Below are 26,927 nucleotides of genomic sequence, written 5' to 3' on the forward strand. Positions count from 1 at the left end.
GGTATGACGATGGGTCGTTGAGCTCTTTGCCTGGCTTGGGTATCAGAACCAGCCTTTGCCGTTTCCATGCTCGTGGGACTGTCCGCTCCGCTAGGCACTGGGTGTACATTGTGGCGAATGCTTCCGGATGGGCTCTAGTTATGCATTTTAGTGCTGCATTAGGGAATCCATCTGGACGGACACTAGCTCTACCTCACTCACCTGCAAATGCAACTAGTAGTTGCGGCACAGGAACCCACAGCAGCAGCAGCGGCGGCGGCGTTGGGCTGCTCCAGCTGCCCTCCCTGAGTATGCCCAATGCCAGACAAATTCGGATGCTGCAGCGACAGCACCAACCAACAACAATTATTCCCCCCCCCCCATCATTCTGCCAGCTGTCCCCGACATTATGCCCATTCTGGACAAGCTGCAGAATGACCCGAGGGTGGGCAACAGTAGCTATCACATTGTTATTTCTGCAAGTGCTTGTCTCTTTTTTATTTTAGTGTATTTCCTCTTATTTTCCACGCAAAGCACCTGCATTGTTTACCTGTTTCTCTTTATCTATTCCTCAATTGACTACGTGTTACAACACTGCACTTTCTGAATTTTCGATCTCATTTCTTTAACCCCTTCTTCCCCCCCATTGTTATTTTCGTAATTAGTGCGGTTCTCCGACACCCCACTACAAAAATATTACAATCTGTGATAAAAATCTTCGGCGGCAACGGTGCTGACAATTGATTATCGGTTTCAAATCGACTTTCAAATCAGCATCAGTTGCCGCCACACCACCATCACTACGGCCTAAATTGAGCCAAAAATGCTAGTCTTCGAATAAAACAATTACGCCCCCTATAAACTGCCCGCCCACATGTACATGCTACATTCCTAGTCGTCTGCCCTCAGCAGGCGGCAAGGGTAGTAGAGGGGACTGAAGACCACACACCGCATTACAGCCAACAAAACATCAAGTTGACGAACTCACAGGGGATTGCAAATCAAATTTTAAGTTAGGGAGAATTACAAAGAAGAGACAGCATACTTTCGAGCGTGGCCCCACTTTACTTTCTTGACTCACACCACACACACACACACACACACTTGACACACTATTACACACACTTGACGAGTCCTCTCCCCCCTCTTGACAATTCGTACTTTTGGAGCCTTTTGCCCCGATCGTGGAGTGGTCTCGAGTCTGGGTCTCTGTCCAAACAAAAAGTCGTGTCGTGAACGTTGTGGAGTCGAGACGTGTTCGAGGTTTAGTTTAGTCCCTCCGTCAAAGTGCCGAATATTTTGTGTCTCTCTCTTTTTCCCTTCCCCCCCCCCCCCCTGCTGGCTGCGGGCCTATTTCGAGGTTACAAGTGTTTCGTTGCTGCAGTATTATATGTTTGTAAAGTTTATTGTGCCATCAAATGTACTAGTGTGTGTTTGAAGTGTCGTTTAAAGTTTAATTGTAAAACAAACACAAAAATGTACATAAATTAAATTAAGACATATACTGCCCAACAAAATATTAATAAAGCAACGCGCTTGGTTGCTGGCGGCTCACACCCCAGCCTCTCAGCCCCTCCCTTGCTGGAGCACTGAGAGCGCTCAACCCAAAGCGGGTATATATTGAAAAAAAAAAATAAAAAACTGTGTGAATAATTTGGCTTGACAAAAACTCCACTCGCGTCGGTTGAAAAATTTATTACCAAATCCAACCAAAGCCAATCCAGCGCAGCTATGCCACGCGGATCCACTGCCAGAAGAGGACGACGACGACGAGGACCACACGGCGTCACAGCCAGGGATCGCCCCAAATCAGCCATTTCCACTGCCAGCTCCGACAGCGCCGCCGACAGCGAAGCCAGCGCCGACAGCGCAGCCACCGGCACCGTGGCAAACGCAGCGATACTGAGACGCCAATCCACCGACTCCGCCACCTGGTTGGAGGCACTTCCTCCAATTCCTGGACCGGCTCCAGCCACCATTGCCGGGTATGTGAGGACCACATACCATGCCGACACCACCATCACGGCCACAAGCCCCATCCCCGACCCCGACCTGCCCTGCCCCAACAGCTGGGCGGCCATTCCCAATCTCACCAGCCAGTAGCAGTTCCAGATCGGCGACTGGGTGGAGGCGGTCCATACCCAGGAACGCCAGCAGCTGCAGCAGCAGACCATCAGCAGCAGCAGCGGTAGTCGCCGGCTTGAGGCATTGGCGGCGTCGGCAGCGGCAGCGGCGTCAGCCAAAGCACCGCAATGTCAAGCCAAGCCAAGCCAAGGGGTACCAAGCGCGCCAATAATTCCGCTTCCCACACTCCAACACACACAGACACGTATCGATGCACCGTATGCCGATGCATCGTGTGGAGAGAGCCGGAAACAGCAAGGAGCGAGAGAAGGCGCAAAGAGAGAGCGGGTAACGACCACGTACCAGCGACAGTACGAGAGGGCACTCGAGCAGCCTCTGCACGAACAGCAGCCAACAAAAGATTCGTGTTCGAGTGCCCGTTCGGGAGCGAGTTCGAACTCGAACCACAGCCATGGCACAAACCCCGCTCGATCGGCCACAGCAGCGGTTCCAAATGCAATGCACACAGCCAATACCACAACCACAACCACAAATACAATGATGACATACATCAGCACACAAACAGCGACATCAAACACAAAAACGACAACTACGATTACGTCGGCAGCCAGACGACGATGCCTGTTAACAGCAATGTTAACAGGCGGACCCCCCCCACCACCGCCGCCAGAGGAACATCAGCAGCAGCAGCAAACACATCAACAACAACAACAACATCAGCCAACGGCAACAAACACAGCCAATACCGATGATTACACAGACGAAGCCGCGTTGACAGAAGTTGTTAAACCGCCGCAACTTTGGCATTTAGCTGGGTGCGGTGGACGAAACCACCGCACTTTACACAGACGAAGCCGCGTTGACAGAAGTTGTTAAACCGCCGCAATTTTCGCATTTAGCTGGGTGCGGTGGACGAAACCACCGCACTTTACACAGGCGAAGCCGCGTTGACAGTAGTTGTCTGTGGTTTAAGAAATCTTTGTGTTTTATGATTCTCTTTGTGGTTTGTGATTTGAATATATGTTTAGTGGCGCACAGAATTTTAATTTACATTGGCGAGAAAGAGGAAATAAAGCTTGTCGGTAGTGGTTGGGAAGGGGAATGTGAATGTGTGTGGGGCGAGTTGGGAAAATGGCTGCTTGGCTTGGCGTCGGCATTTTAATGTATTCCTTATTGGCGTTAATTAAGAATTTTTAACAGTTTAGTTGGGCGGCAAACAAGTTAAGGGGCTCGTTAGTCGCCCGACGTGTCACACCGCTTCATCTGCCTCGTCGATCATCTGTAACTGTATCTGTATCTGTACAAAGGAGCCTAGAATTTCTTAGATCTGTGTTCTTCTACCATCCTCTACATGGATTGGTTCCACATTAATCCTAAAGATGCACAAATTTTATAGCTTGAACAAAAAAAAAAAACACATACAATAATCGCATATCACATGTTATGTTTTTTGTGGAGAGGGGGAGGGGGAGGGGGAGGGTTCCAAAGTATTTACACGGTCCAATGTTTGCACGGGTAATATAATGGAGATTCTCTTGGTAAAGATTTTATTCGTAATTTATTCGCCCAACTATCGAGAAAGACTCGCGTGTGCCGTACGATACGATCCATTACGATACGATATCGTCTGTGGGCTATTGATGTGTGCATATGTATGTACAATCCGAAGAGAGGATTACTCTTGTTTTGTTCTCTTTCCTAGATGATAATATCGTATCAGTGGTTCTGGAAAGGGGTGCTTAAACCTACGACGAAAGCTATAATCCAGTGGATGGGTCGGAATAGGTGTCCTGTTCCTCCGCTCAGACATAGACCTCTCCTGTCTTGGCCTCGGGACTGTGTTTGGCGAGGGTTGAGGTAGCACTCGTGGCCGTTGCCGTTGCCGTGGCGCCGCTCTGGGGCAGGGCGATCGTGCCACCGGATGAAGAGTTGTCCACTGTATCCACTGTGGGGGCTCCTGCCGAACGCACCGAGGAGCGCACTGTGGGGTCGTGCAGGTTGAAGCTCAGACTGAAGCTGTTGTTCCGCGAAATGTTGCCGTTGCCGCTGCCGTTCAGGGGCTTCACGGACAGGAGGGCCGTGGTGGTGATGCCGCCGCCGCCGCCCGCACCCGGCCCCACGGTCATGCCGTTGCTGGAGCCACTGTTGCTGTAGCCGTCCTGCTCCTGGGCCAGGTCCACGATGGACAGGGACGAGGGGAAGCGCTGAATGGAGAACGAGACGGGGATCGTGGTGATGACGTCATTGGGCTCGTAGCCACTGGCTGTTGTCGTGATGGTCGGCAGCTGGGCGTTCGCCGCGATGGGAAGGATGCTCAGGGTCCCCGTGGGAATGGTGTACCCGCCGCCGCTGCTGTTGGCCATCGTGAAGGGAAACGACAGCGTGGTGATGTTCGTGGCAGCGGAGAGGGCTACGGAATCGAGAATCGAAGGGAGAGAGATTGTGGTTGGAGTATCTGAATCTGCATCTGCGGGAGTATCTGTGCCCGGTACTCACTGCTGTGAACTCGCTGTAAATGATGACCACTGCGGGCAGGGTCAACGCCTTGACGCAGCACATGAGGAACCCAAAGAAGAGCCACGCGATCTCCCCGCAGGTGGAGAAGCGGAAGAGCTGCAGGAAGCCGATCGGCTGTGTGGGCTCCAGTCCTGCGGCCACCGGCGCCTCATCCAGGGACTTGCCATCGGTTGTCGTCGTGCCAGAGGCCTCGTCCATCTATCGGTACGACGAAGGACGGAGGAATAGTGTTACTCGAGCCAAGACCCGCGATTTATTCACAGACACGGACAGAGACAGACGGCACGCAAAGGTTAATTCAATTACTGCCACACTCTCAGAGGCATGTATCTGTATCTGTGGCTGTGGCAAGGGTACAGCAGCTACTTTGTATCTTTTGCCATAGTTCTCTCTCATTGACCCGCGGGGTTAACGAGTAATAGAATCTACCGTTTATTATTGGACATTCCAACGCCAATTTGGAGCGATTCGATTCGATTCCCTTTCAGAGGCCCGTACAGAAATCTGTGTGGCGCCATTCGCCCCCTGCCCCCTCTCCTTGTCGTGGGATGGATGATCACCTTTTAATTGATTTTCAACACTTTGATCCTTCAGATACTGTATCTATGCACTGATTTCTGCAGAAGATCCGTTACTGCTCACTCGGACCGCCCAAGCGCGACTGCTGGAACACCGTCCGCGCAGCCATCCATTTATGTTGATTCCCCGATGTGGATGCTGGACAGAGTACTCGGGCTTGGGCATGAGTACTCGTGAGTGTATCGTATCAACCGCTCGCTTTGGGGTTCACAATTCTAATTGATCTCCGCTTTCCGCTCTTGGGGTAGGTTCCGCCGAAAGAGGCGCTTCAATTTACAATGAGAGCAAAAGAGACATTCTGTAGAGGGTTTTTCTTTTCTTTGCTTTTCTTTTCTTTATTCTTTTTCTTTCATTTGGAGGGTGGAAGGTGCAACAATCTAAAACGGAGGCAGACTCTTGAGCCTCCTGCTGGTGCGCAGCACGAATGGTGCCGGCTGATTTGTACCGGCATTTCCTCCAGCGGGAACGACTTCGGGAGCAGCTACGGGAGCGACTGCGGGAGCGACTCCGACCGACTCGCCTTCATCGTCCGAGCCCCCGAGCATTACGCTGTCCAAAGTAGTGCGGGACGCCCGCAGTGTCATCATGTGCCGGGTGCTGCGTTCGCCCAAGGTGTTGCGCACCTTCAGGCAGCTCTTCTGCGACAGGGTTCTTTGTTTTTCGCCCGTATCCAGGGCGAGGACGCGGCGCTGGCACTCGCCGAATGCCACGGCATGGCTGCTGGTGGGCCCGTCGTCCTCATTGCCGGGCCGTTCAAAAATCGTCTCGAGACCGGTGGGCCTCGACTTTGCGATGGTCTGCGATGGCGCCTGAGAACCGGTGGTCGGCGTCAGGCTGGGCTTCTTGGCCAGGCGGCTGGGACTAAGACTGGGCCTGGCGGCGCTCTGGCTCTTGCTCTTGCAGGCGCGCGGCGGCATTTGGCGCCGAACCATAGTCGCGGTTGCCACAGATCCTGTATCCCCCGGTATACTCCCGGCTGAAATGAGACGAAATGAGAAATGAGTTACGACTGTCCGAGTACTTTCTTTACCTTTAGCTTTGCCTTCAAGTTTTTTCTTTGCAGGCATTTCTCGTATCTTTTTCCGTCTCCTGGGTAAACCTTTCGACTTCTCAAACGAGCAACGAGCAACGAGCCTCTTTGGGTTGAAGGCTCTCAGTGCGGGGAGGGGCTGAGAGGCTGGGGTGTGAGCCGCCAGCAACCAAGCGCGGTTGCTTTATTAATATTTGTGGGCAGTATATGTCTTAATTTAATTTATGTACATTTTTGTGTTTGTTTTACAATTCAACTATTGAGTCTCAATACCCACGCTACAAGGAGTGGAAACAGCAGCCGAGAGAGAGAGCGATCCCAATACCCACGCTACACGAAGGAGAAGCAGCAGCCAGAACAAGAGCCACGAAGAGGGGAATAGTCGGATCTCTCCCACTCCGACCAGTGACGCCGATGTGATCAACAAACTCTCCCGGCCAGCCCGAAGCCAACGCCTACAAGGGAGACCGAGAGAGAGGCCGCCGTCGCGAAACTGAGAGAGAGTTTTTCATTTAAAACAATGGGGGGAGCAGCACCGGAACCAGATCCCACAGGAACCACGACGAGCATCACTAGCATTAATACCGACGTCACACGAAGGGGAAATCGCAGCCAAGAGAGAGCCAGGGCTGGAGCGATCCCATACCTTTGTCACACGAAGGGGAAATGGTAGCCGAGAGCGATCCCAATACCCACGCTACAAGGAGGGGAAACAGCAGCCGAGGAACTCCAGCGCCACCGCTCCTATACGCCGTCTACTTATTTGTATATGTACTAAATTCAAATAATACATGCCATATTTTACATTTTACATGTAGTTGCAGTGTTTTTGGCTGAACAATGGGAAGGTAACACTAGTTACAGTAGTGGTAGGTATTCGGTATTTTTTATACAAGTATTTTGAGTAAAGAAAGTTAAGGTAACACTAGACTTAAAATTAACATGTGTTTTCTTTTACAATGGATTGCGTCTTTTCAGTCCGTTCCCGTCCTCGGAGCGGGCTTCATATAAGTGGCGGCGCAAGGCTGATCCTCATATCAGCATCAGCATAGGCCCTGTAGTTGGATGGGTGCGTACCGCCGCAACTTTGGCATTTAGCTGGGTGCGGTGGACGAAACCACCGCACTTTACACAGACGAAGCCGCGTTGACAGAAGTTGTTAAACCGCCGCAACTTTGGCATTTAGCTGGGTGCGGTGGACGAAACCACCGCACTTTACACAGACGAAGCCGCGTTGACAGAAGTTGTTAAACCGCCGCAATTTTCGCATTTAGCTGGGTGCGGTGGACGAAACCACCGCACTTTACACAGGCGAAGCCGCGTTGACAGTAGTTGTGTGTGGTTTAAGAAATCTTTGTGTTTTATGATTCTCTTTGTGGTTTGTGATTTGAATATATGTTTAGTGGCGCACAGAATTTTAATTTACATTGGCGAAAAAGAGGAAATTAAGCTTGTCGGAAGTGGTTGGGAAGGGGAATGTGAATGTGTGTGGGGCGAGTTGGGAAAATGGCTGCTTGGCTTGACGTCGGCATTTTAATGTATTCCTTATTGGCGTTAATTAAGAATTTTTAACAGTTTAGTTGGGCGGCAAACAAGTTAAGGGGCTCGTTAGTCGCCCGACGTGTCACACCGCTTCATCTGCCTCGTCGATCATCTGTAACTGTATCTGTATCTGTACAAAGGAGCCTAGAATTTCTTAGATCTGTGTTCTTCTACCATCCTCTACATGGATTGGTTCCACATTAATCCTAAAGATGCACAAATTTAATAGCTTGAACAAAAAAAAAAAAACACATACAATAATCGCATATCACATATTATGTTTTTTGTGGAGAGGGGGAGGGGGAGGGCTCCAAAGTATTTACACGGTCCAATGTTTGCACGGGTAATATAATGGAGATTCTCTTGGTAAAGATTTTATTCGTAATTTATTCGCCCAACTATCGAGAAAGACTCGCGTGTGCCGTACGATACGATCCATTACGATACGATATCGTCTGTGGGCTATATATGTATGTATATTGATGTGTGCATATGTATGTACAATCCGAAGAGAGGATTACTCTTGTTTTGTTCTCTTTCCTAGATGATAATATCGTATCAGTGGTTCTGGAAGGGGGTGCTTAAACCTACGACGAAAGCTATAATCCAGTGGATGGGTCGGAATAGGTGTCCTGTTCCTCCGCTCAGACATAGACCTCTCCTGTCTTGGCCTCGGGACTGTTTTTGGCGAGGGTTGAGGTAGCACTCGTGGCCGTTGCCGTGGCGCCGCTCTGGGGCAGGGCGATCGTGCCACCGGATGAAGAGTTGACCACTGTATCCACTGTGGGGGCTCCTGCCGAACGCACCGAGGAGCGCACTGTGGGGTCCTGCAGGTTGAAGCTCAGACTGAAGCTGTTGTTCCGCGAAATGTTGCCGTTGCCGCTGCTGTTCAGGGGCTTCACGGACAGGAGGGCCGTGGTGGTGATGCCGCCGCCGCCGCCCGCACCCGGCCCCACGGTCATGCCGTTACTGGAGCCACTGTTGCTGTAGCCGTCCTGCTCCTGGGCCAGGTCCACGATGGACAGGGACGAGGGGAAGCGCTGAATGGAGAGCGAGACGGGGATCGTGGTGATGACGTCATTGGGCTCGTAGCCACTGGCCGTTGTCGTGATGGTCGGCAGCTGGGCGTTCGCCGCGATGGGAAGGATGCTCAGGGTCCCCGTGGGAATGGTGTACCCGCCGCCGCTGCTGTTGGCCATCGTGAAGGGAAACGACAGCGTGGTGATGTTCGTGGCAGCGGAGAGGGCTACGGAATCGAGAATCGAAGGGAGAGAGATTGTGGTTGGAGTATCTGAATCTGCATCTGCGGGAGTATCTGTGCCCGGTACTCACTGCTGTGAGCTCGCTGTAAATGATGACCACTGCGGGCAGGGTCAACGCCTTGACGCAGCACATGAGGAACCCAAAGAAGAGCCACGCGATCTCCCCGCAGGTGGAGAAGCGGAAGAGCTGCAGGAAGCCGATCGGCTGTGTGGGCTCCAGTCCTGCGGCCACCGGCGCCTCATCCAGGGACTTGCCATCGGTTGTCGTCGTGCCAGAAGCCTCGTCCATCTGTCGGTACGACGAAGGACGGAGGAATAGTGTTACTCGAGCAAAGACCCGCGATTTATTCACAGACACGGACAGAGACAGACGGCACGCAAAGGTTAATTCAATTACTGCCACACTCTCAGAGGCATGTATCTGTATCTGTGGCTGTGGCAAGGGTACATCAGCTACTTTGTATCTTTTGCCATAGTTCTCTCTCATTGACCCGCGGGGTTAACGAGTAATAGAATCTACCGTTTATTATTGGACATTCCAACGCCAATTTGGAGCGATTCGATTCGATTCCCTTTCAGAGGCCCGTACAGAAATCTGTGTGGCGCCATTCGCCCCCTGCCCCCTCTCCTTGTCGTGGGATGGATGATCACCTTTTAATTGATTTTCAACACTTTGATCCTTCAGATACTGTATCTATGCACTGATTTCTGCAGAAGATCCGTTACTGCTCACTCGGACCGCCCAAGCGCGACTGCTGGAACACCGTCCGCGGAGCCACCCATTTATGTTGATTCCCCGATGTGGATGCTGGACAGAGTAATCGGGCTTGGGCATGAGTACTCGTGAGTGTATCGTATCAATCGCTCGCTTTGGGGTTCACAATTCTAATTGATCTCCGCTTTCCGCTCTTGGGGTAGGTTCCGCCGAAAGAGGCGCTTCAATTTACAATGAATGCAAAAGAGACATTCTGTAGAGGGTTTTTCTTTTCTTTGCTTTTCTTTTCTTTATTCTTTTTCTTTCATTTGGAGGGTGGAAGGTGCAACAATCTAAAACGGAGGCAGACTCTTGAGCCTCCTGCTGGTGCGCAGCACGAATGGTGCCGGCTGATTTGTACCGGCATTTCCTCCAGCGGGAACGACTTCGGGAGCAGCTACGGGAGCGACTGCGGGAGCGACTCCGACCGACTCGCCTTCATCGTCCGAGCCCCCGAGCATTACGCTGTCCAAAGTAGTGCGGGACGCCCGCAGTGTCATCATGTGCCGGGTGCTGCGTTCGCCCAAGGTGTTGCGCACCTTCAGGCAGCTCTTCTGCGACAGGGTTCTTTGTTTTTCGCCCGTACCCAGGGCGAGGACGCGGCGCTGGCACTCGCCGAATGCCACGGCATGGCTGCTGGTGGGTCCGTCGTCCTCATTGCCGGGCCGTTCAAAAATCGTCTCGAGACCGGTGGGCCTCGACTTTGCGATGGTCTGCGATGGCGCCTGAGAACCGGTGGTCGGCGTCAGGCTGGGCTTCTTGGCCAGGCGGCTGGGACTAAGACTGGGCCTGGCGGCGCTCTGGCTCTTGCTCTTGCAGCCGCGCGGCGGCATTTGGCGCCGAACCATAGTCGCGGTTGCCACAGATCCTGTATCCCCCGGTATACTCCCGGCTGAAATGAGACGAAATGAGAAATGAGTTACGACTGTCCGAGTACTTTCTTTACCTTTAGCTTTGCCTTCAAGTTTTTTCTTTGCAGGCATTTCTCGTATCTTTTTCCGTCTCCTGGGTAAACCTTTCGACTTCTCAAACGAGCAACGAGCAACGAGCCTCTTTGGGTTGAAGGCTCTCAGTGCTCCACAGGGGAGGGGCTGAGAGGCTGGGGTGTGAGCCGCCAGCAACCAAGCGCGTTGCTTTATTAATATTTGTGGGCAGTATATGTCTTAATTTAATTTATGTACATTTTTGTGTTTGTTTTACAATTCAACTATTGAGTCTCAATACCCACGCTACAAGGAGTGGAAACAGCAGCCGAGAGAGAGAGCGATCCAATACCCACGCTACACGATGGAGAAGCAGCAGCCAGAACAAGAGCCACGAAGAGGGGAATAGTCGGATCTCTCCCACTCCGACCAGTGACGCCGATGTGATCAACAACTCTCCCCGGCCAGCCCGAAGCCAACGCCTACAAGGGAGACCGAGAGAGAGGCCGCCGTCGCGAAACTGAGAGAGAGTTTTTCACTTAAAACAATGGGGGGAGCAACAACGGAACCAGATCCCACAGGAACCACGACGAGCATCACTAGCATTAATACCGACGTCACACGAAGGGGAAATCGCAGCCAAGAGAGAGCCAGGGCTGGAGCGATCCCATACCTTTGTCACACGAAGGGGAAATGGTAGCCGAGAGCGATCCCAATACCCACGCTACAAGGAGGGGAAACAGCAGCCGAGGAACTCCAGCGCCACCGCTCCTATACGCCGTCTACTTATTTGTATATGTACTAAATTCAAATAATACATGCCATATTTTACATTTTACATGTAGTTGCAGTGTTTTTGGCTGAACAATGGGAAGGTAACACTAGTTACAGTAGTGGTAGGTATTCGGTATTTTTTATGCAAGTATTTTGAGTAAAGAAAGTTAAGGTAACACTAGACTTAACATTAACATGTGTTTTCTTTTACAATGGATTGCGTCTTTTCAGTCCGTTCCCGTCCTCGGAGCGGGCTTCATATAAGTGGCGGCGCAAGGCTGATCCTCATATCAGCATCAGCATAGGCCCTGTAGTTGGATGGGTGCGTACCGCCGCAACTTTGGCATTTAGCTGGGTGCGGTGGACGAAACCACCGCACTTTACACAGACGAAGCCGCGTTGACAGAAGTTGTTAAACCGCCGCAACTTTGGCATTTAGCTGGGTGCGGTGGACGAAACCACCGCACTTTACACAGACGAAGCCGCGTTGACAGAAGTTGTTAAACCGCCGCAATTTTCGCATTTAGCTGGGTGCGGTGGACGAAACCACCGCACTTTACACAGGCGAAGCCGCGTTGACAGTAGTTGTGTGTGGTTTAAGAAATCTTTGTGTTTTATGATTCTCTTTGTGGTTTGTGGTTTGTGATTTAAATATATGTTTAGTGGCGCACAGAATTTTAATTTACATTGGCGAGAAAGAGGAAATAAAGCTTGTCGGTAGTGGTTGGGAAGGGAATGTGAATGTGTGTGGGGCGAGTTGGGAAAATGGCTGCTTGGCTTGGCGTCGGCATTTTAATGTATTCCTTATTGGCGTTAATTAAGAATTTTTAACAGTTTAGTTGGGCGGCAAACAAGTTAAGGGGCTCGTTAGTCGCCCGACGTGTCACACCGCTTCATCTGCCTCGTCGATCATCTGTAACTGTATCTGTATCTGTACAAAGGAGCCTAGAATTTCTTAGATCTGTGTTCTTCTACCATCCTCTACATGGATTGGTTCCACATTAATCCTAAAGATGCACAAATTTAATAGCTTGAACAAAAAAAAAAAAACACATACAATAATCGCATATCACATATTATGTTTTTTGTGGAGAGGGGAGGGGGAGGGGGAGGGTTCCAAAGTATTTACACGGTCCAATGTTTGCACGGGTAATATAATGGAGATTCTCTTGGTAAAGATTTTATTCGTAATTTATTCGCCCAACTATCGAGAAAGACTCGCGTGTGCCGTACGATACGATCCATTACGATACGATATCGTCTGTGGGCTATATATGTATGTATATTGATGTGTGCATATGTATGTACAATCCGAAGAGAGGATTACTCTTGTTTTGTTCTCTTTCCTAGATGATAATATCGTATCAGTGGTTCTGGAAGGGGGTGCTTAAACCTACGACGAAAGCTATAATCCAGTGGATGGGTCGGAATAGGTGTCCTGTTCCTCCGCTCAGACATAGACCTCTCCTGTCTTGGCCTCGGGACTGTGTTTGGCGAGGGTTGAGGTAGCACTCGTGGCCGTTGCCGTTGCCGTGGCGCCGCTCTGGGGCAGGGCGATCGTGCCACCGGATGAAGAGTTGTCCACTGTATCCACTGTGGGGGCTCCTGCCGAACGCACCGAGGAGCGCACTGTGGGGTCCTGCAGGTTGAAGCTCAGACTGAAGCTGTTGTTCCGCGAAATGTTGCCGTTGCCGCTGCGTTCAGGGGCTTCACGGACAGGAGGGCCGTGGTGGTGATGCCGCCGCCGCCGCCCGCACCCGGCCCCACGGTCATGCCGTTGCTGGAGCCACTGTTGCTGTAGCCGTCCTGCTCCTGGGCCAGGTCCACGATGGACAGGGACGAGGGAAGCGCTGAATGGAGAGCGAGACGGGGATCGTGGTGATGACGTCATTGGGCTCGTAGCCACTGGCCGTTGTCGTGATGGTCGGCAGCTGGGCGTTCGCCGCGATGGAAGGATGCTCAGGGTCCCCGTGGGAATGGTGTACCCGCCGCCGCTGCTGTTGGCCATCGTGAAGGGAAACGACAGCGTGGTGATGTTCGTGGCAGCGGAGAGGGCTACGGAATCGAGAATCGAAGGGAGAGAGATTGTGGTTGGAGTATCTGAATCTGCATCTGCGGGAGTATCTGTGCCCGGTACTCACTGCTGTGAACTCGCTGTAAATGATGACCACTGCGGGCAGGGTCAACGCCTTGACGCAGCACATGAGGAACCCAAAGAAGAGCCACGCGATCTCCCCGCAGGTGGAGAAGCGGAAGAGCTGCAGGAAGCCGATCGGCTGTGTGGGCTCCAGTCCTGCGGCCACCGGCGCCTCATCCAGGGACTTGCCATCGGTTGTCGTCGTGCCAGAAGCCTCGTCCATCTATCGGTACGACGAAGGACGGAGGAATAGTGTTACTCGAGCCAAGACCCGCGATTTATTCACAGACACGGACAGAGACAGACGGCACGCAAAGGTTAATTCAATTACTGCCACACTCTCAGAGGCATGTATCTGTATCTGTGGCTGTGGCAAGGGTACAGCAGCTACTTTGTATCTTTTGCCATAGTTCTCTCTCATTGACCCGCGGGGTTAACGAGTAATAGAATCTACCGTTTATTATTGGACATTCCAACGCCAATTTGGAGCGATTCGATTCGATTCCCTTTCAGAGGCCCGTACAGAAATCTGTGTGGCGCCATTCGCCCCCCCTCTCCTTTCGTGGATATGATACCTTTTAATGATTTTCAACACTTTGATCCTTCAGATACTGTATCTATGCACTGATTTCTGCAGAAGATCCGTTACTGCTCACTCGACCGCCCAGCGCGACTGCTGAACACCGTCGCGAGCCACCCATTTATGTTGATTCCCCGATGTGGATGCTGACAGAGTATCGGCTGGCATGAGTATCGTGAGTGTATCGTATCAATCGCTCGCTTTGGGGTTCACAATTCTAATTGATCTCCGCTTTCCGCTCTTGGGGTAGGTTCCGCCGAAAGAGGCGCTTCAATTTACAATGAGAGCAAAAGAGACATTCTGTAGAGGGTTTTTCTTTTCTTTGCTTTTCTTTTCTTTATTCTTTTTCTTTCATTTGGAGGGTGGAAGGTGCAACAATCTAAAACGGAGGCAGACTCTTGAGCCTCCTGCTGGTGCGCAGCACGAATGGTGCCGGCTGATTTGTACCGGCATTTCCTCCAGCGGGAACGACTTCGGGAGCAGCTACGGGAGCGACTCCGACCGACTCGCCTTCATCGTCCGAGCCCCGAGCATTACGCTGTCCAAAGTAGTGCGGGACGCCCGCAGTGTCATCATGTGCCGGGTGCTGCGTTCGCCCAAGGTGTTGCGCACCTTCAGGCAGCTCTTCTGCGACAGGGTTCTTTTTTTTTCGCCCGTACCCAGGGCGAGGACGCGGCGCTGGCACTCGCCGAATGCCACGGCATGGCTGCTGGTGGGCCCGTCGTCCTCATTGCCGGGCCGTTCAAAAATCGTCTCGAGACCGGTGGGCCTCGACTTTGCGATGGTCTGCGATGGCGCCTGAGAACCGGTGGTCGGCGTCAGGCTGGGCTTCTTGGCCAGGCGGCTGGGACTAAGACTGGGCCTGGCGGCGCTCTGGCTCTTGCTCTTGCAGGCGCGCGGCGGCATTTGGCGCCGAACCATAGTCGCGGTTGCCACAGATCCTGTATCCCCCGGTATACTCCCGGCTGAAATGAGACGAAATGAGAAATGAGTTACGACTGTCCGATGGCCGCAGAACCGAGTACTTCCTTTACCTTTAGCTTTGCCTTCAAGTTTTTTCTTTGCAGGCATTTCTCGTATCTTTTTCCGTCTCCTGGGTAAACCTTTCGACTTCTCAAACGAGCAACGAGCAACGAGCCTCTTTGGGTTGAGGGCTCTCAGTGCTCCACAGGGGAGGGGCTGAGAGGCTGGGGTGTGAGCCGCCAGCAACCAAGCGCGTTGCTTTATTAATATTTGTGGGCAGTATATGTCTTAATTTAATTTATGTACATTTTTGTGTTTGTTTTACAATTCAACTATTGAGTCTCAATACCACGCTACAAGGAGTGGAAACAGCAGAGAGAGAGCATCCCTAGCACAGAGGAGAAGCAGCAGCCAGAACAAGAGCCACGAAGAGGGAATAGTCGGATCTCTCCACTCCGACCAGTGACGCCGATGTGATCAAAACTCTCCCCGGCCAGCCGAAGCCAACGCTACAAGGAGACGAGAGAGAGCCGCCGTCGCGAAACTGAGAGAGAGTTTTTCATTTAAAACAATGGGGGGAGCAACACGAACAGATCCACAGGAACCACGACGAGCATCACTAGCATTAATACGACGTCACACGAAGGGAAATCGCAGCCAAGAGAGAGCAGGCTGGAGCGATCCATACTTTGTCACAGAAGGGGAAATGGTAGCAGAGCGATCCCAATACCCACGCTACAAGGAGGGGAAACAGCAGCCGAGGACTCCAGCGCACCGCTCCTATACGCATCTACTTATTTGTATATGTACTAATTCAAATAATACATGCCATATTTACTTTTATGTAGTTGCAGTGTTTTTTGCTGAACAATGGAAGGTACACTAGTTACAGTAGTGGTAGGTATTGCGGTATTTTTTTATGCAAGTATTTTGAGTAAAGAAGTTAAGGTAACACTAGACTTACCATTAACATGTGTTTTCTTTACATGGATTGCGTCTTAATTCAGTCGTTCCGTCCTCGGAGCGGGCTTCATATAAGTGGGGCGCAAGCTGATCCTCATATCAGTAATAGCATGCCCTGTAGTTGGAATGGGTGCGTACGAGCAACTTTGGCATTTAGCATGGGTGCGGTGGACGAAAACGACTTTACACAGACGAAGCCGTTGACAGAATTGTTAAGGCAATCGCATTTAGCTGGGTGCGGTGGACGAAACACGCACTTTACAAAGACGAAGCCGCGTTGACAGACGTAGTAATGGTGTAGGTTACAAGAAATCTTTGTAGTTTAATGATTCTACTTTGTGGTTGTGATTTGAATATATGTTTAGTGGACGCACAGAATTTAATTTACATGGCGAGCAAAAGGAAATAAAGCTTGTCGTAGTGTTGAAGCGGAATGTGTGTGCGAGTTGAAAATGGCTGCTTGGCTGCGTGTTTTTTAATGTATTCTTATTGCGTTAATTAAGAAGATAACAGTGTAGCTGGCCGGCAAACAAAGTTAAGGGCTCGTTAGTCGCACGACGTGTCACACGTTCATCGCTCGTCGATCACTGTAACTGTTCTGTATCTGTCAAAGGAGCTAGAATTCTAGATCTGTGTTCTTCTAGCATCCACATGGTGGTCCACATTAATCTAGATGCGGACAATTTTATAGCTGAACAAAAAAAAAAAACACATACATAATCGCATATCACATATTAATGTTTTTTTGTGTGAGAGTGAGTTTGAGGGTATTCTAGCAAGATACACGGTTCAATGTTTGCACGGGTATGATATTGCAATTCTTTGGTAGATTTTTTCGTTATTTTTAATTAATGCGCTTGATGGCGGCTAGCGTCCGTTGTTACATTTCGTCTGTGGCATTGCGAGTGATATGCATTACCTGTGCGTATGATACAATTTTCGCCGAATGATTAGCCCGATAGTGTCCCGTGAGTGCTATCGGCGATTGCTAAGCGCTCTCGCGATACGCGTGTATCCGAGTAGTAATTCTTAGTTCGCAGCGTCCCGTAAGTGCTATCCGGCTGATTGCTAGGCATTCTGGCGATGCCTGTCGTATCGCCGACCTCCCGTAGTAATTCTAGTTCGGGTCCGTAAGTGCACGGCGATTGCCTAGGTGCATCTCGGCGATACTTCGCTAGAGTACCGCGAGTAATCTTAGGCGACGGTCCCGAATACCCACGCTAGCATCCGATACGGACGATAGCATGCATGCCGAGTAATCCAAGCAGCCACGAAGAGTGGCGAAGTAGTTCTGGCGATCTCTACCCAGCAAAGTCCCGACGCTCAGTAGAAGCAGGCCGAAGGCCGAAGTAGTCGGATCTCTCCCACTCCGACCAGTGACGCCGATGTGATCAACAACTCTCCCCGGCCAGCCCGAAGCCAACGCCTACAAGGGAGACCGAGAGAGAGGCCGCCGTCGCGAAACTGAGAGAGAGTTTTTCATTTAAAACAATGGGGGGAGCAACACCGAAACCAGATCCCACAGGAACCACGACGAGCATCACTAGCATTAATACCGACGTCACACGAAGGGGAAATCGCAGCCAAGAGAGAGCCAGGGCTGGAGCGATCCCATACCTTTGTCACACGAAGGGGAAATGGTAGCCGAGAGCGATCCCAATACCCACGCTACAAGGAGGGGAAACAGCAGCCGAGGAACTCCAGCGCCACCGCTCCTATACGCCATCTACTTATTTGTATATGTACTAAATTCAAATAATACATGCCATATTTTACATGTAGTTGCAGTGTTTTTCGCTGAACAATGGGAAGGTAACACTAGTTACAGTAGTGGTAGGTATTCGGTATTTTTTATGCAAGTATTTTGAGTAAAGAAAGTTAAGGTAACACTAGACTTAACATTAACATGTGTTTTCTTTTACAATGGATTGCGTCTTTTCAGTCCGTTCCCGTCCTCGGAGCGGGCTTCATATAAGTGGCGGCGCAAGGCTGATCCTCATATCAGTATCAGAATAGGCCCTGTAGTTGGATGGGTGCGTACCGCCGCAACTTTGGCATTTAGCTGGGTGCGGTGGACGAAACCACCGCACTTTACACAGACGAAGCCGCGTTGACAGAAGTTGTTAAACCGCCGCAATTTTCGCATTTAGCTGGGTGCGGTGGACGAAACCACCGCACTTTACACAGGCGAAGCCGCGTTGACAGTAGTTGTGTGTGGTTCAAGAAATCTTTGTGTTTTATGATTCTCTTTGTGGTTTGTGATTTGAATATATGTTTAGTGGCGCACAGAATTTTAATTTACATTGGCGAGAAAGAGGAAATAAAGCTTGTCGGTAGTGGTTGGGAAGGGAATGTGTGTGGGGCGAGTTGGGAAAATGGCTGCTTGGCTTGGCGTCGGCATTTTAATGTATTCCTTATTGGCGTTAATTAAGAATTTTTAACAGTTTAGTTGGGCGGCAAACAAGTTAAGGGGCTCGTTAGTCGCCCGACGTGTCACACCGCTTCATCTGCCTCGTCGATCATCTGTAACTGTATCTGTATCTGTACAAAGGAGCCTAGAATTTCTTAGATCTGTGTTCTTCTACCATCCTCTACATGGATTGGTTCCACATTAATCCTAAAGATGCACAAATTTTATAGCTTGAACAAAAAAAAAAAAAAACACATACAATAATCGCATATCACATATTATGTTTTTTGTGGAGAGGGGGAGGGGGAGGGTTCCAAAGTATTTACACGGTCCAATGTTTGCACGGGTAATATAATGGAGATTCTCTTGGTAAAGATTTTGTTCGTAATTTATTCGCCCAACTATCGAGAAAGACTCGCGTGTGCCGTACGATACGTTCCATTACGATACGATATCGTCTGTGGGCTATATATGTATGTATATTGATGTGTGCATATGTATGTACAATCCGAAGAGAGGATTACTCTTGTTTTGTTCTCTTTCCTAGATGATAATATCGTATCAGTGGTTCTGGAAGGGGGTGCTTAAACCTACGACGAACGCTATAATCCAGTGGATGGGTCGGAATAGGTGTCCTGTTCCTCCGCTCAGACATAGCCTCTCCTGTCTTGGCCTCGGGACTGTGTTTGGCGAGGGTTGAGGTAGCACTCGTGGCCGTTGCCGTTGCCGTGGCGCCGCTCTGGGGCAGGGCGATCGTGCCACTGGATGAAGAGTTGTCCACTGTATCCACTGTGGGGCTCCTGCCGAACGCACCGAGGAGCGCACTGTGGGGTCCTGCAGGTTGAAGCTCAGACTGAAGCTGTTGTTCCGCGAAATGTTGCCGTTGCCGCTGCCGTTCAGGGGCTTCACGGACAGGAGGGCCGTGGTGGTGATGCCGCCGCCGCCGCCCGCACCCGGCCCCACGGTCATGCCGTTGCTGGAGCCACTGTTGCTGTAGCCGTCCTGCTCCTGGGCCAGGTCCACGATGGACAGGGACGAGGGGAAGCGCTGAATGGAGAGCGAGACGGGGATCGTGGTGATGACGTCATTGGGCTCGTAGCCACTGGCCGTTGTCGTGATGGTCGGCAGCTGGGCGTTCGCCGCGATGGGAAGGATGCTCAGGGTCCCCGTGGGAATGGTGTACCCGCCGCCGCTGCTGTTGGCCATCGTGAAGGGAAACGACAGCGTGGTGATGTTCGTGGCAGCGGAGAGGGCTACGGAATCGAGAATCGAAGGGAGAGAGATTGTGGTTGGAGTATCTGAATCTGCATCTGCGGGAGTATCTGTGCCCGGTACTCACTGCTGTGAACTCGCTGTAAATGATGACCACTGCGGGCAGGGTCAACGCCTTGACGCAGCACATGAGGAACCCAAAGAAGAGCCACGCGATCTCCCCGCAGGTGGAGAAGCGGAAGAGCTGCAGGAAGCCGATCGGCTGTGTGCGCTCCAGTCCTGCGGCGACCGGCGCCTCATCCAGGGACTTGCCATCGGTTGTCGTCGTGCAAGAAGCCTCGTCCATCTATCGGTACGACGAAGGACGGAGGAATAGTGTTACTCGAGCCAAGACCCGCGATTTATTCACAGACACGGACAGAGACAGACGGCACGCAAAGGTTAATTCAATTACTGCCACACTCTCAGAGGCATGTATCTGTATCTGTGGCTGTGGCAAGGGTACAGCAGCTACTTTGTATCTTTTGCCATAGTTCTCTCTCATTGACCCGCGGGGTTAACGAGTAATAGAATCTACCGTTTATTATTGGACATTCCAACGCCAATTTGGAGCGATTCGATTCGATTCCCTTTCAGAAATCTGTGTGGCGCCATTCGCCCCCTGCCCCCTCTCCTTGTCGTGGGATGGATTATCACCTTTTAATTGATTTTCAACACTTTGATCCTTCAGATACTGTATCTATGCACTGATTTCTGCAGAAGATCCGTTACTGCTCACTCGGACCGCCCAAGCGCGACTGCTGGAACACCGTCCGCGGAGCCACCCATTTATGTTGATTCCCCGACGTGGATGCTGGACAGAGTACTCGGGCTTGGGCATGAGTACTCGTGAGTGTATCGTATCAATCGCTCGCTTTGGGGTTCACAATTCTAATTGATCTCCGCTTTCCGCTCTTGGGGTAGGTTCCGCCGAAAGAGGCGCTTCAATTTACAATGAGAGCAAAAAGACATTCTGTAGAGGGTTTTTCTTTTCTTTGCTTTTCTTTTCTTTATTCTTTTTCTTTCATTTGGAGGGTGGAAGGTGCAACAATCTAAAACGGAGGCAGACTCTTGAGCCTCCTGCTGGTGCGCAGCACGAATGGTGCCGGCTGATTTGTACCGGCATTTCCTCCAGCGGGAACGACTTCGGGAGCAGCTACGGGAGCGACTGCGGGAGCGACTCCACCGACTCGCCTTCATCGTCCGAGCCCCCGAGCATTACGCTGTCCAAAGTAGTGCGGGACGCCCGCAGTGTCATCATGTGCCGGGTGCTGCGTTCGCCCAAGGTGCTGCGCACCTTCAGGCAGCTCTTCTGCGACAGGGTTCTTTTTTTTTCGCCCGTACCCAGGGCGAGGACGCGGCGCTGGCACTCGCCGAATGCCACGGCATGGCTGCTGGTGGGCCCGTCGTCCTCATTGCCGGGCCGTTCAAAAATCGTCTCGAGACCGGTGGGCCTCGACTTTGCGATGGTCTGCGATGGCGCCTGAGAACCGGTGGTCGGCGTCAGGCTGGGCTTCTTGGCCAGGCGGCTGGGACTAAGACTGGGCCTGGCGGCGCTCTGGCTCTTGCTCTTGCAGGCGCGCGGCGGCATTTGGCGCCGAACCATAGTCGCGGTTGCCACAGATCCTGTATCCCCCGGTATACTCCCGGCTGAAATGAGACGAAATAAGAAATGAGTTACGACTGTCCGATGGCCGCAGAACCGAGTACTTCCTTTACCTTTAGCTTTGCCTTCAAGTTTTTTCTTTGCAGGCATTTCTCGTATCTTTTTCCGTCTCCTGGGTAAACCTTTCGACTTCTCAAACGAGCAACGAGCAACGAGCCTCTTTGGGTTGAGGGCTCTCAGTGCTCCACAGGGGAGGGGCTGAGAGGCTGGGGTGTGAGCCGCCAGCAACCAAGCGCGTTGCTTTATTAATATTTGTGGGCAGTATATGTCTTAATTTAATTTATGTACATTTTTGTGTTTGTTTTACAATTCAACTATTGAGTCTCAATACCCACGCTACAAGGAGTGGAAACAGCAGCCGAGAGAGAGAGCGATCCCAATACCCACGCTACACGAAGGAGAAGCAGCAGCCAGAACAAGAGCCACGAAGAGGGGAATAGTCGGATCTCTCCCACTCCGACCAGTGACGCCGATGTGATCAACAACTCTCCCCGGCCAGCCCGAAGCCAACGCCTACAAGGGAGACCGAGAGAGAGGCCGCCGTCGCGAAACTGAGAGAGAGTTTTTCATTTAAAACAATGGGGGAGCAACACCGGAACCAGATCCCACAGGAACCACGACGAGCATCACTAGCATTAATACCGACGTCACACGAAGGGGAAATCGCAGCCAAGAGAGAGCCAGGGCTGGAGCGATCCCATACCTTTGTCACACGAAGGGGAAATGGTAGCCGAGAGCGATCCCAATACCCACGCTACAAGGAGGGGAAACAGCAGCCGAGGAACTCCAGCGCCACCGCTCCTATACGCCATCTACTTATTTGTATATGTACTAAATTCAAATAATACATGCCATATTTTACATGTAGTTGCAGTGTTTTTGGCTGAACAATGGGAAGGTAACACTGGTAGGTATTCGGTATTTTTTTATGCAAGTATTTTGAGTAAAGAAAGTTAAGGTAACACTAGACTTACCATTAACATGTGTTTTCTTTTACAATGGATTGCGTCTTTTCAGTCCGTTCCCGTCCTCAGAGCGGGCTTCATATAAGTGGCGGCGCAAGGCTGATCCTCATATCAGTATCAGCATAGGCCCTGTAGTTGGATGGGTGCGTACCGCCGCAACTTTGGCATTTAGCTGGGTGCGGTGGACGAAACCACCGCACTTTGCACATACGAAGCCGCGTTGACAGAAGTTGTTAAACCGCCGCAACTTTGGCATTTAGCTGGTTGCGGTGGACGAAACCACCGCACTTTACACAAACGAAGCCGCGTTGACAGAAGTTGTTAAACCGCCGCAATTTTCGCATTTAGCTGGGTGCGGTGGACGAAACCACCGCACTTTACACAGGCGAAGCCGCGTTGAAATCTTTGTGTTTTATGATTCTCTTTGTGGTTTGTGATTTGAATATATGTTTAGTGGCGCACAGAATTTTAATTTACATTGGCGAGAAAGAGGAAATAAAGCTTGTCGGTAGTGGTTGGGAAGGGGAATGTGAATGTGTGTGGGGCGAGTTGGGAAAATGGCTGCTTGGCTTGGCGTCGGCATTTTAATGTATTCCTTATTGGCGTTAATTAAGAATTTTTAACAGTTTAGTTGGGCGGCAAACAAGTTAAGGGGCTCGTTAGTCGCCCGACGTGTCAAACCGCTTCATCTGCCTCGTCGATCATCTGTAACTGTATCTGTATCTGTACAAAGGAGCCTAGAATTTCTTAGATCTGTGTTCTTCTACCATCCTCTACATGGATTGGTTCCACATTAATCCTAAAGATGCACAAATTTTATAGCTTGAACAAAAAAAAAAAAAAAAAACACATACAATAATCGCATATCACATATTATGTTTTTTGTGGAGAGGGGGAGGGTTCCAAAGTATTTACACGGTCCAATGTTTGCACGGGTAATATATTGGAGATTCTCTTGGTAAAGATTTTATTCGTAATTTATTCGCCCAACTATCGAGAAAGACTCGTGTGTGCCGTACGAAACGATCCATTACGATACGATATCGTCTGTGGGCTATATATGTATGTATATTGATGTGTGCATATGTATGTACAATCCGAAGAGAGGATTACTCTTGTTTTGTTCTCTTTCCTAGATGATAATATCGTATCAGTGGTTCTGGAAGGGGGTGCTTAAACCTACGACGAACGCTATAATCCAGTGGATGGGTCGGAATAGGTGTCCTGTTCCTCCGCTCAGACATAGACCTCTCCTGTCTTGGCCTCGGGACTGTGTTTGGCGAGGGTTGAGGTAGCACTCGTGGCCGTTGCCGTTGCCGTGGCGCCGCTCTGGGGCAGGGCGATCGTGCCACCGGATGAAGAGTTGTCCACTGTATCCACTGTGGGACTCCTGCCGAACCCACCGAGGAGCGCACTGTGGGGTCCTGCAGGTTGAAGCTCAGACTGAAGCTGTTGTTCCGCGAAATGTTGCCGTTGCCGCTGCCGTTCAGGGGCTTCACGGACAGGAGGGCCGTGGTGGTGATGCCGCCGCCGCCGCCCGCACCCGGCCCCACGGTCATGCCGTTGCTGGAGCCACTGTTGCTGTAGCCGTCCTGCTCCTGGGCCAGGTCCACGATGGACAGGGACGAGGGGAAGCGCTGAATGGAGAGCGAGACGGGGATCGTGGTGATGACGTCATTGGGCTCGTAGCCACTGGCCGTTGTCGTGATGGTCGGCAGCTGGGCGTTCGCCGCGATGGGAAGGATGCTCAGGGTCCCCGTGGGAATGGTGTACCCGCCGCCGCTGCTGTTGGCCATCGTGAAGGGAAACGACAGCGTGGTGATGTTCGTGGCAGCGGAGAGGGCTACGGAATCGAGAATCGAAGGGAGAGAGATTGTGGTTGGAGTATCTGAATCTGCATCTGCGGGAGTATCTGTGCCCGGTACTCACTGCTGTGAACTCGCTGTAAATGATGACCACTGCGGGCAGGGTCAACGCCTTGACGCAGCACATGAGGAACACAAAGAAGAGCCACCCGATCTCCCCGCAGGTGGAGAAGCGGAAGAGCTGCAGGAAGCCGATCGGCTGTGTGGGCTCCAGTCCTGCGGACTGTGCAGCACGAATGGTGCCGGCTGATTTGTACCGGCATTTCCTCCAGCGGGAACGACTTCGGGAGCAGCTACGGGAGCGACTGCGGGAGCGACTCCGACCGACTCGCCTTCATCGTCCGAGCCCCCGAGCATTACGCTGTCCAAAGTAGTGCGGGACGCCCGCAGTGTCATCATGTGCCGGGTGCTGCGTTCGCCCAAGGTGTTGCGCACCTTCAGGCAGCTCTTCTGCGACAGGGTTCTTTTTTTTTCGCCCGTACCCAGGGCGAGGACGCGGCGCTGGCACTCGCCGAATGCCACGGCATGGCTGCTGGTGGGCCCGTCGTCCTCATTGCCGGGCCGTTCAAAAATCGTCTCGAAACCGGTGGGCCTCGACTTTGCGATGGTCTGCGATGGCGCCTGAGAACCGGTGGTCGGCGTCAGGCTGGGCTTCTTGGCCAGGCGGCTGGGACTAAGACTGGGCCTGGCGGCGCTCTGGCTCTTGCTCTTGCAGGCGCGCGGCGGCATTTGGCGCCGAACCATAGTCGCGGTTGCCACAGATCCTGTATCCCCCGGTATACTCCCGGCTGAAATGAGACGAAATGAGAAATGAGTTACGACTGTCCGATGGCCGCAGAACCGAGTACTTCCTTTACCTTTAGCTTTGCCTTCAAGTTTTTTCTTTGCAGGCATTTCTCGTATCTTTTTCCGTCTCCTGGGTAAACCTTTCGACTTCTCAAACGAGCAACGAGCAACGAGCCTCTTTGGGTTGAGGGCTCTCAGTGCTCCACAGGGGAGGGGCTGAGAGGCTGGGGTGTGAGCCGCCAGCAACCAAGCGCGTTGCTTTATTAATATTTGTGGGCAGTATATGTCTTAATTTAATTTATGTACATTTTTGTGTTTGTTTTACAATTCAACTATTGAGTCTCAATACCCACGCTACAAGGAGTGGAAACAGCAGCCGAGAGAGAGAGCGATCCCAATACCCACGCTACACGAAGGAGAAGCAGCAGCCAGAACAAGAGCCACGAAGAGGGGAATAGTCGGATCTCTCCCACTCCGACCAGTGACGCCGATGTGATCAACAACTCTCCCCGGCCAGCCCGAAGCCAACGCCTACAAGGGAGACCGAGAGAGAGGCCGCCGTCGCGAAACTGAGAGAGAGTTTTTCATTTAAAACAATGGGGGGAGCAACACCGGAACCAGATCCCACAGGAACCACGACGAGCATCACTAGCATTAATACCGACGTCACACGAAGGGGAAATCGCAGCCAAGAGAGAGCCAGGGCTGGAGCGATCCCATACCTTTGTCACACGAAGGGGAAATGGTAGCCGAGAGCGATCCCATTACCCACGCTACAAGGAGGGGAAACAGCAGCCGAGGAACTCCAGCGCCACCGCTCCTATACGCCATCTACTTATTTGTATATGTACTAAATTCAAATAATACATGCCATATTTTACATTTTACATGTAGTTGCAGTGTTTTTGGCTGAACAATGGGAAGGTAACACTAGTTACAGTAGTGGTAGGTATTCGGTATTTTTTATGCAAGTATTTTGAGTAAAGGAAGTTAAGGTAACACTAGACTTACCATTAACATGTGTTTTCTTTTACAATGGATTGCGTCTTTTCAGTCCGTTTCCGTCCTCAGAGCGGGCTTCATATAAGTGGCGGCGCAAGGCTGATCCTCATATCAGTATCAGCATAGGCCCTGTAGTTGGATGGGTGCGTACCACCGCAACTTTGGCATTTAGCTGGGTGCGGTGGACGACACCACCGCACTTTACACATACGAAGCCGCGTTGACAGAAGTTGTTAAACCGCCGCAACTTTGGCATTTAGCTGGTTGCGGTGGACGAAACCACCGCACTTTACACAAACGAAGCCGCGTTGACAGAAGTTGTTAAACCGCCGCAATTTTCGCATATAGCTGGGTGCGGTGGACGAAACCACCGCACTTTACACAGGCGAAGCCGCGTTGACAGTAGTTGTGTGTGGTTTAAGAAATCTTTGTGTTTTATGATTCTCTTTGTGGTTTGTGATTTGAATATATGTTTAGTGGCGCACAGAATTTTAATTTACATTGGCGAGAAAGAGGAAATAAAGCTTGTCGGTAGTGGTTGGGAAGGGAATGTGTGTGGGGCGAGTTGGGAAAATGGCTGCTTGGCTTGGCGTCGGCATTTTAATGTATTCCTTATTGGCGTTAATTAAGAATTTTTAACAGTTTAGTTGGGCGGCAAACAAGTTAAGGGGCTCGTTAGTCGCCCGACGTGTCACACCGCTTCATCTGCCTCGTCGATCATCTGTAACTGTATCTGTATCTGTACAAAGGAGCCTAGAATTTCTTAGATCTGTGTTCTTCTACCATCCTCTACATGGATTGGTTCCACATTAATCCTAAAGATGCACAAATTTTATAGCTTGAACAAAAAAAAAAAAAACACATACAATAATCGCATATCACATATTATGTTTT

The 26,927-nt window shown here is 51.2% G+C and overlaps 9 protein-coding genes across 9 annotated transcripts; all 9 read right to left on the bottom strand.

The window, feature by feature from the left end:
• Window positions 1-3,532: 3,532 nt before the first annotated feature.
• Window positions 3,533-5,242, bottom strand: LOC117194798. Its single transcript, XM_033399284.1, has 2 exons — window positions 4,561-5,242; window positions 3,533-4,474 (listed from the first exon to the last, which is right to left on the bottom strand). Exon 2 carries the CDS (start codon window positions 4,425-4,427, stop codon window positions 3,867-3,869), a length of 561 nt encoding a protein of 186 aa, XP_033255175.1. The 5' UTR covers window positions 4,428-4,474; window positions 4,561-5,242; the 3' UTR covers window positions 3,533-3,866.
• A 125-nt stretch (window positions 5,243-5,367) lies between these two features.
• Window positions 5,368-6,284, bottom strand: LOC117194682. Its single transcript, XM_033399193.1, has 2 exons — window positions 6,191-6,284; window positions 5,368-6,136 (listed from the first exon to the last, which is right to left on the bottom strand). Exons 1-2 carry the CDS (start codon window positions 6,225-6,227, stop codon window positions 5,538-5,540), a joined length of 636 nt encoding a protein of 211 aa, XP_033255084.1. The 5' UTR covers window positions 6,228-6,284; the 3' UTR covers window positions 5,368-5,537.
• Window positions 6,285-8,034: 1,750 nt separating this feature from the next.
• Window positions 8,035-9,733, bottom strand: LOC117194749. Its single transcript, XM_033399250.1, has 3 exons — window positions 9,646-9,733; window positions 9,065-9,283; window positions 8,035-8,978 (listed from the first exon to the last, which is right to left on the bottom strand). Exon 3 carries the CDS (start codon window positions 8,929-8,931, stop codon window positions 8,377-8,379), a length of 555 nt encoding a protein of 184 aa, XP_033255141.1. The 5' UTR covers window positions 8,932-8,978; window positions 9,065-9,283; window positions 9,646-9,733; the 3' UTR covers window positions 8,035-8,376.
• Window positions 9,734-10,041: 308 nt separating this feature from the next.
• LOC117194556 (protein tantalus-like) lies at window positions 10,042-10,596 on the bottom strand. Its single transcript, XM_033399103.1, has one exon. It carries the CDS (start codon window positions 10,594-10,596, stop codon window positions 10,042-10,044), a length of 555 nt encoding a protein of 184 aa, XP_033254994.1.
• Window positions 10,597-13,293: 2,697 nt separating this feature from the next.
• On the bottom strand, window positions 13,294-14,110 carry LOC117194706 (multidrug resistance protein homolog 65-like). The gene is made up of 2 exons (XM_033399215.1): window positions 13,587-14,110; window positions 13,294-13,500 (listed from the first exon to the last, which is right to left on the bottom strand). The coding sequence occupies exons 1-2, from the start codon at window positions 13,803-13,805 to the stop codon at window positions 13,405-13,407; spliced, it is 315 nt and encodes a 104-aa protein (XP_033255106.1). The 5' UTR covers window positions 13,806-14,110; the 3' UTR covers window positions 13,294-13,404.
• Window positions 14,111-14,343: 233 nt separating this feature from the next.
• On the bottom strand, window positions 14,344-15,230 carry LOC117194705. The gene is made up of 2 exons (XM_033399214.1): window positions 15,197-15,230; window positions 14,344-15,127 (listed from the first exon to the last, which is right to left on the bottom strand). The coding sequence occupies exon 2, from the start codon at window positions 15,081-15,083 to the stop codon at window positions 14,646-14,648; it is 438 nt and encodes a 145-aa protein (XP_033255105.1). The 5' UTR covers window positions 15,084-15,127; window positions 15,197-15,230; the 3' UTR covers window positions 14,344-14,645.
• A 3,829-nt stretch (window positions 15,231-19,059) lies between these two features.
• LOC117194558 lies at window positions 19,060-19,992 on the bottom strand. Its single transcript, XM_033399104.1, has 2 exons — window positions 19,838-19,992; window positions 19,060-19,751 (listed from the first exon to the last, which is right to left on the bottom strand). Exon 2 carries the CDS (start codon window positions 19,702-19,704, stop codon window positions 19,060-19,062), a length of 645 nt encoding a protein of 214 aa, XP_033254995.1. The 5' UTR covers window positions 19,705-19,751; window positions 19,838-19,992.
• A 913-nt stretch (window positions 19,993-20,905) lies between these two features.
• LOC117194559 (protein tantalus-like) lies at window positions 20,906-21,502 on the bottom strand. The gene is made up of 2 exons (XM_033399105.1): window positions 21,469-21,502; window positions 20,906-21,399 (listed from the first exon to the last, which is right to left on the bottom strand). Exon 2 carries the CDS (start codon window positions 21,353-21,355, stop codon window positions 20,906-20,908), a length of 450 nt encoding a protein of 149 aa, XP_033254996.1. The 5' UTR covers window positions 21,356-21,399; window positions 21,469-21,502.
• A 1,883-nt stretch (window positions 21,503-23,385) lies between these two features.
• LOC117194560 lies at window positions 23,386-25,136 on the bottom strand. The gene is made up of 4 exons (XM_033399106.1): window positions 25,103-25,136; window positions 24,470-25,033; window positions 24,310-24,426; window positions 23,386-24,223 (listed from the first exon to the last, which is right to left on the bottom strand). Exons 2-4 carry the CDS (start codon window positions 24,987-24,989, stop codon window positions 23,490-23,492), a joined length of 1,371 nt encoding a protein of 456 aa, XP_033254997.1. The 5' UTR covers window positions 24,990-25,033; window positions 25,103-25,136; the 3' UTR covers window positions 23,386-23,489.
• Window positions 25,137-26,927: the final 1,791 nt, after the last annotated feature.

Source organism: Drosophila miranda (genome assembly GCF_003369915.1).
Source record: "Drosophila miranda strain MSH22 chromosome Y unlocalized genomic scaffold, D.miranda_PacBio2.1 Contig_Y3_pilon, whole genome shotgun sequence".
In the NCBI taxonomy this organism is placed as follows: Eukaryota; Metazoa; Arthropoda; class Insecta; order Diptera; family Drosophilidae; genus Drosophila; species Drosophila miranda.

Excerpts from the sequence above, each read along its gene's own strand:
- LOC117194798 (XM_033399284.1), bottom strand. The coding sequence starts at position 4,427 with ATGGCCAACAGCAGCGGCGGCGGGTACACCATTCCCACGGGGACCCTG.
- LOC117194682 (XM_033399193.1), bottom strand. The coding sequence starts at position 6,227 with ATGCCTGCAAAGAAAAAACTTGAAGGCAAAGCTAAAG. Across the intron at positions 6,137-6,190 it reads ACTTGAAGGCAAAGCTAAAG|CCGGGAGTATACCGGGGGAT; the intron begins GTAAAGAAAGTA and ends GTCTCATTTCAG.
- LOC117194749 (XM_033399250.1), bottom strand. The coding sequence starts at position 8,931 with ATGGCCAACAGCAGCGGCGGCGGGTACACCATTCCCACGGGGACCCTG.
- LOC117194556 (XM_033399103.1), bottom strand. The coding sequence starts at position 10,596 with ATGGTTCGGCGCCAAATGCCGCCGCGCGGCTGCAAGAGCAAGAGCCAG.
- LOC117194706 (XM_033399215.1), bottom strand. The coding sequence starts at position 13,805 with ATGGACGAGGCTTCTGGCACGACGACAACCGATGGCAAGTCCCTGGAT. Across the intron at positions 13,501-13,586 it reads TTTACAGCGAGTTCACAGCA|CCCTCTCCGCTGCCACGAAC; the intron begins GTGAGTACCGGG and ends TCGATTCCGTAG.
- LOC117194705 (XM_033399214.1), bottom strand. The coding sequence starts at position 15,083 with ATGGTTCGGCGCCAAATGCCGCCGCGCGCCTGCAAGAGCAAGAGCCAG.
- LOC117194558 (XM_033399104.1), bottom strand. The coding sequence starts at position 19,704 with ATGGCCAACAGCAGCGGCGGCGGGTACACCATTCCCACGGGGACCCTG.
- LOC117194559 (XM_033399105.1), bottom strand. The coding sequence starts at position 21,355 with ATGGTTCGGCGCCAAATGCCGCCGCGCGCCTGCAAGAGCAAGAGCCAG.
- LOC117194560 (XM_033399106.1), bottom strand. The coding sequence starts at position 24,989 with ATGGTTCGGCGCCAAATGCCGCCGCGCGCCTGCAAGAGCAAGAGCCAG. Across the intron at positions 24,427-24,469 it reads GGCACCATTCGTGCTGCACA|CTCTTCCGCTTCTCCACCTG; the intron begins GTCCGCAGGACT and ends GGCTTCCTGCAG. Across the intron at positions 24,224-24,309 it reads TTTACAGCGAGTTCACAGCA|CCCTCTCCGCTGCCACGAAC; the intron begins GTGAGTACCGGG and ends TCGATTCCGTAG.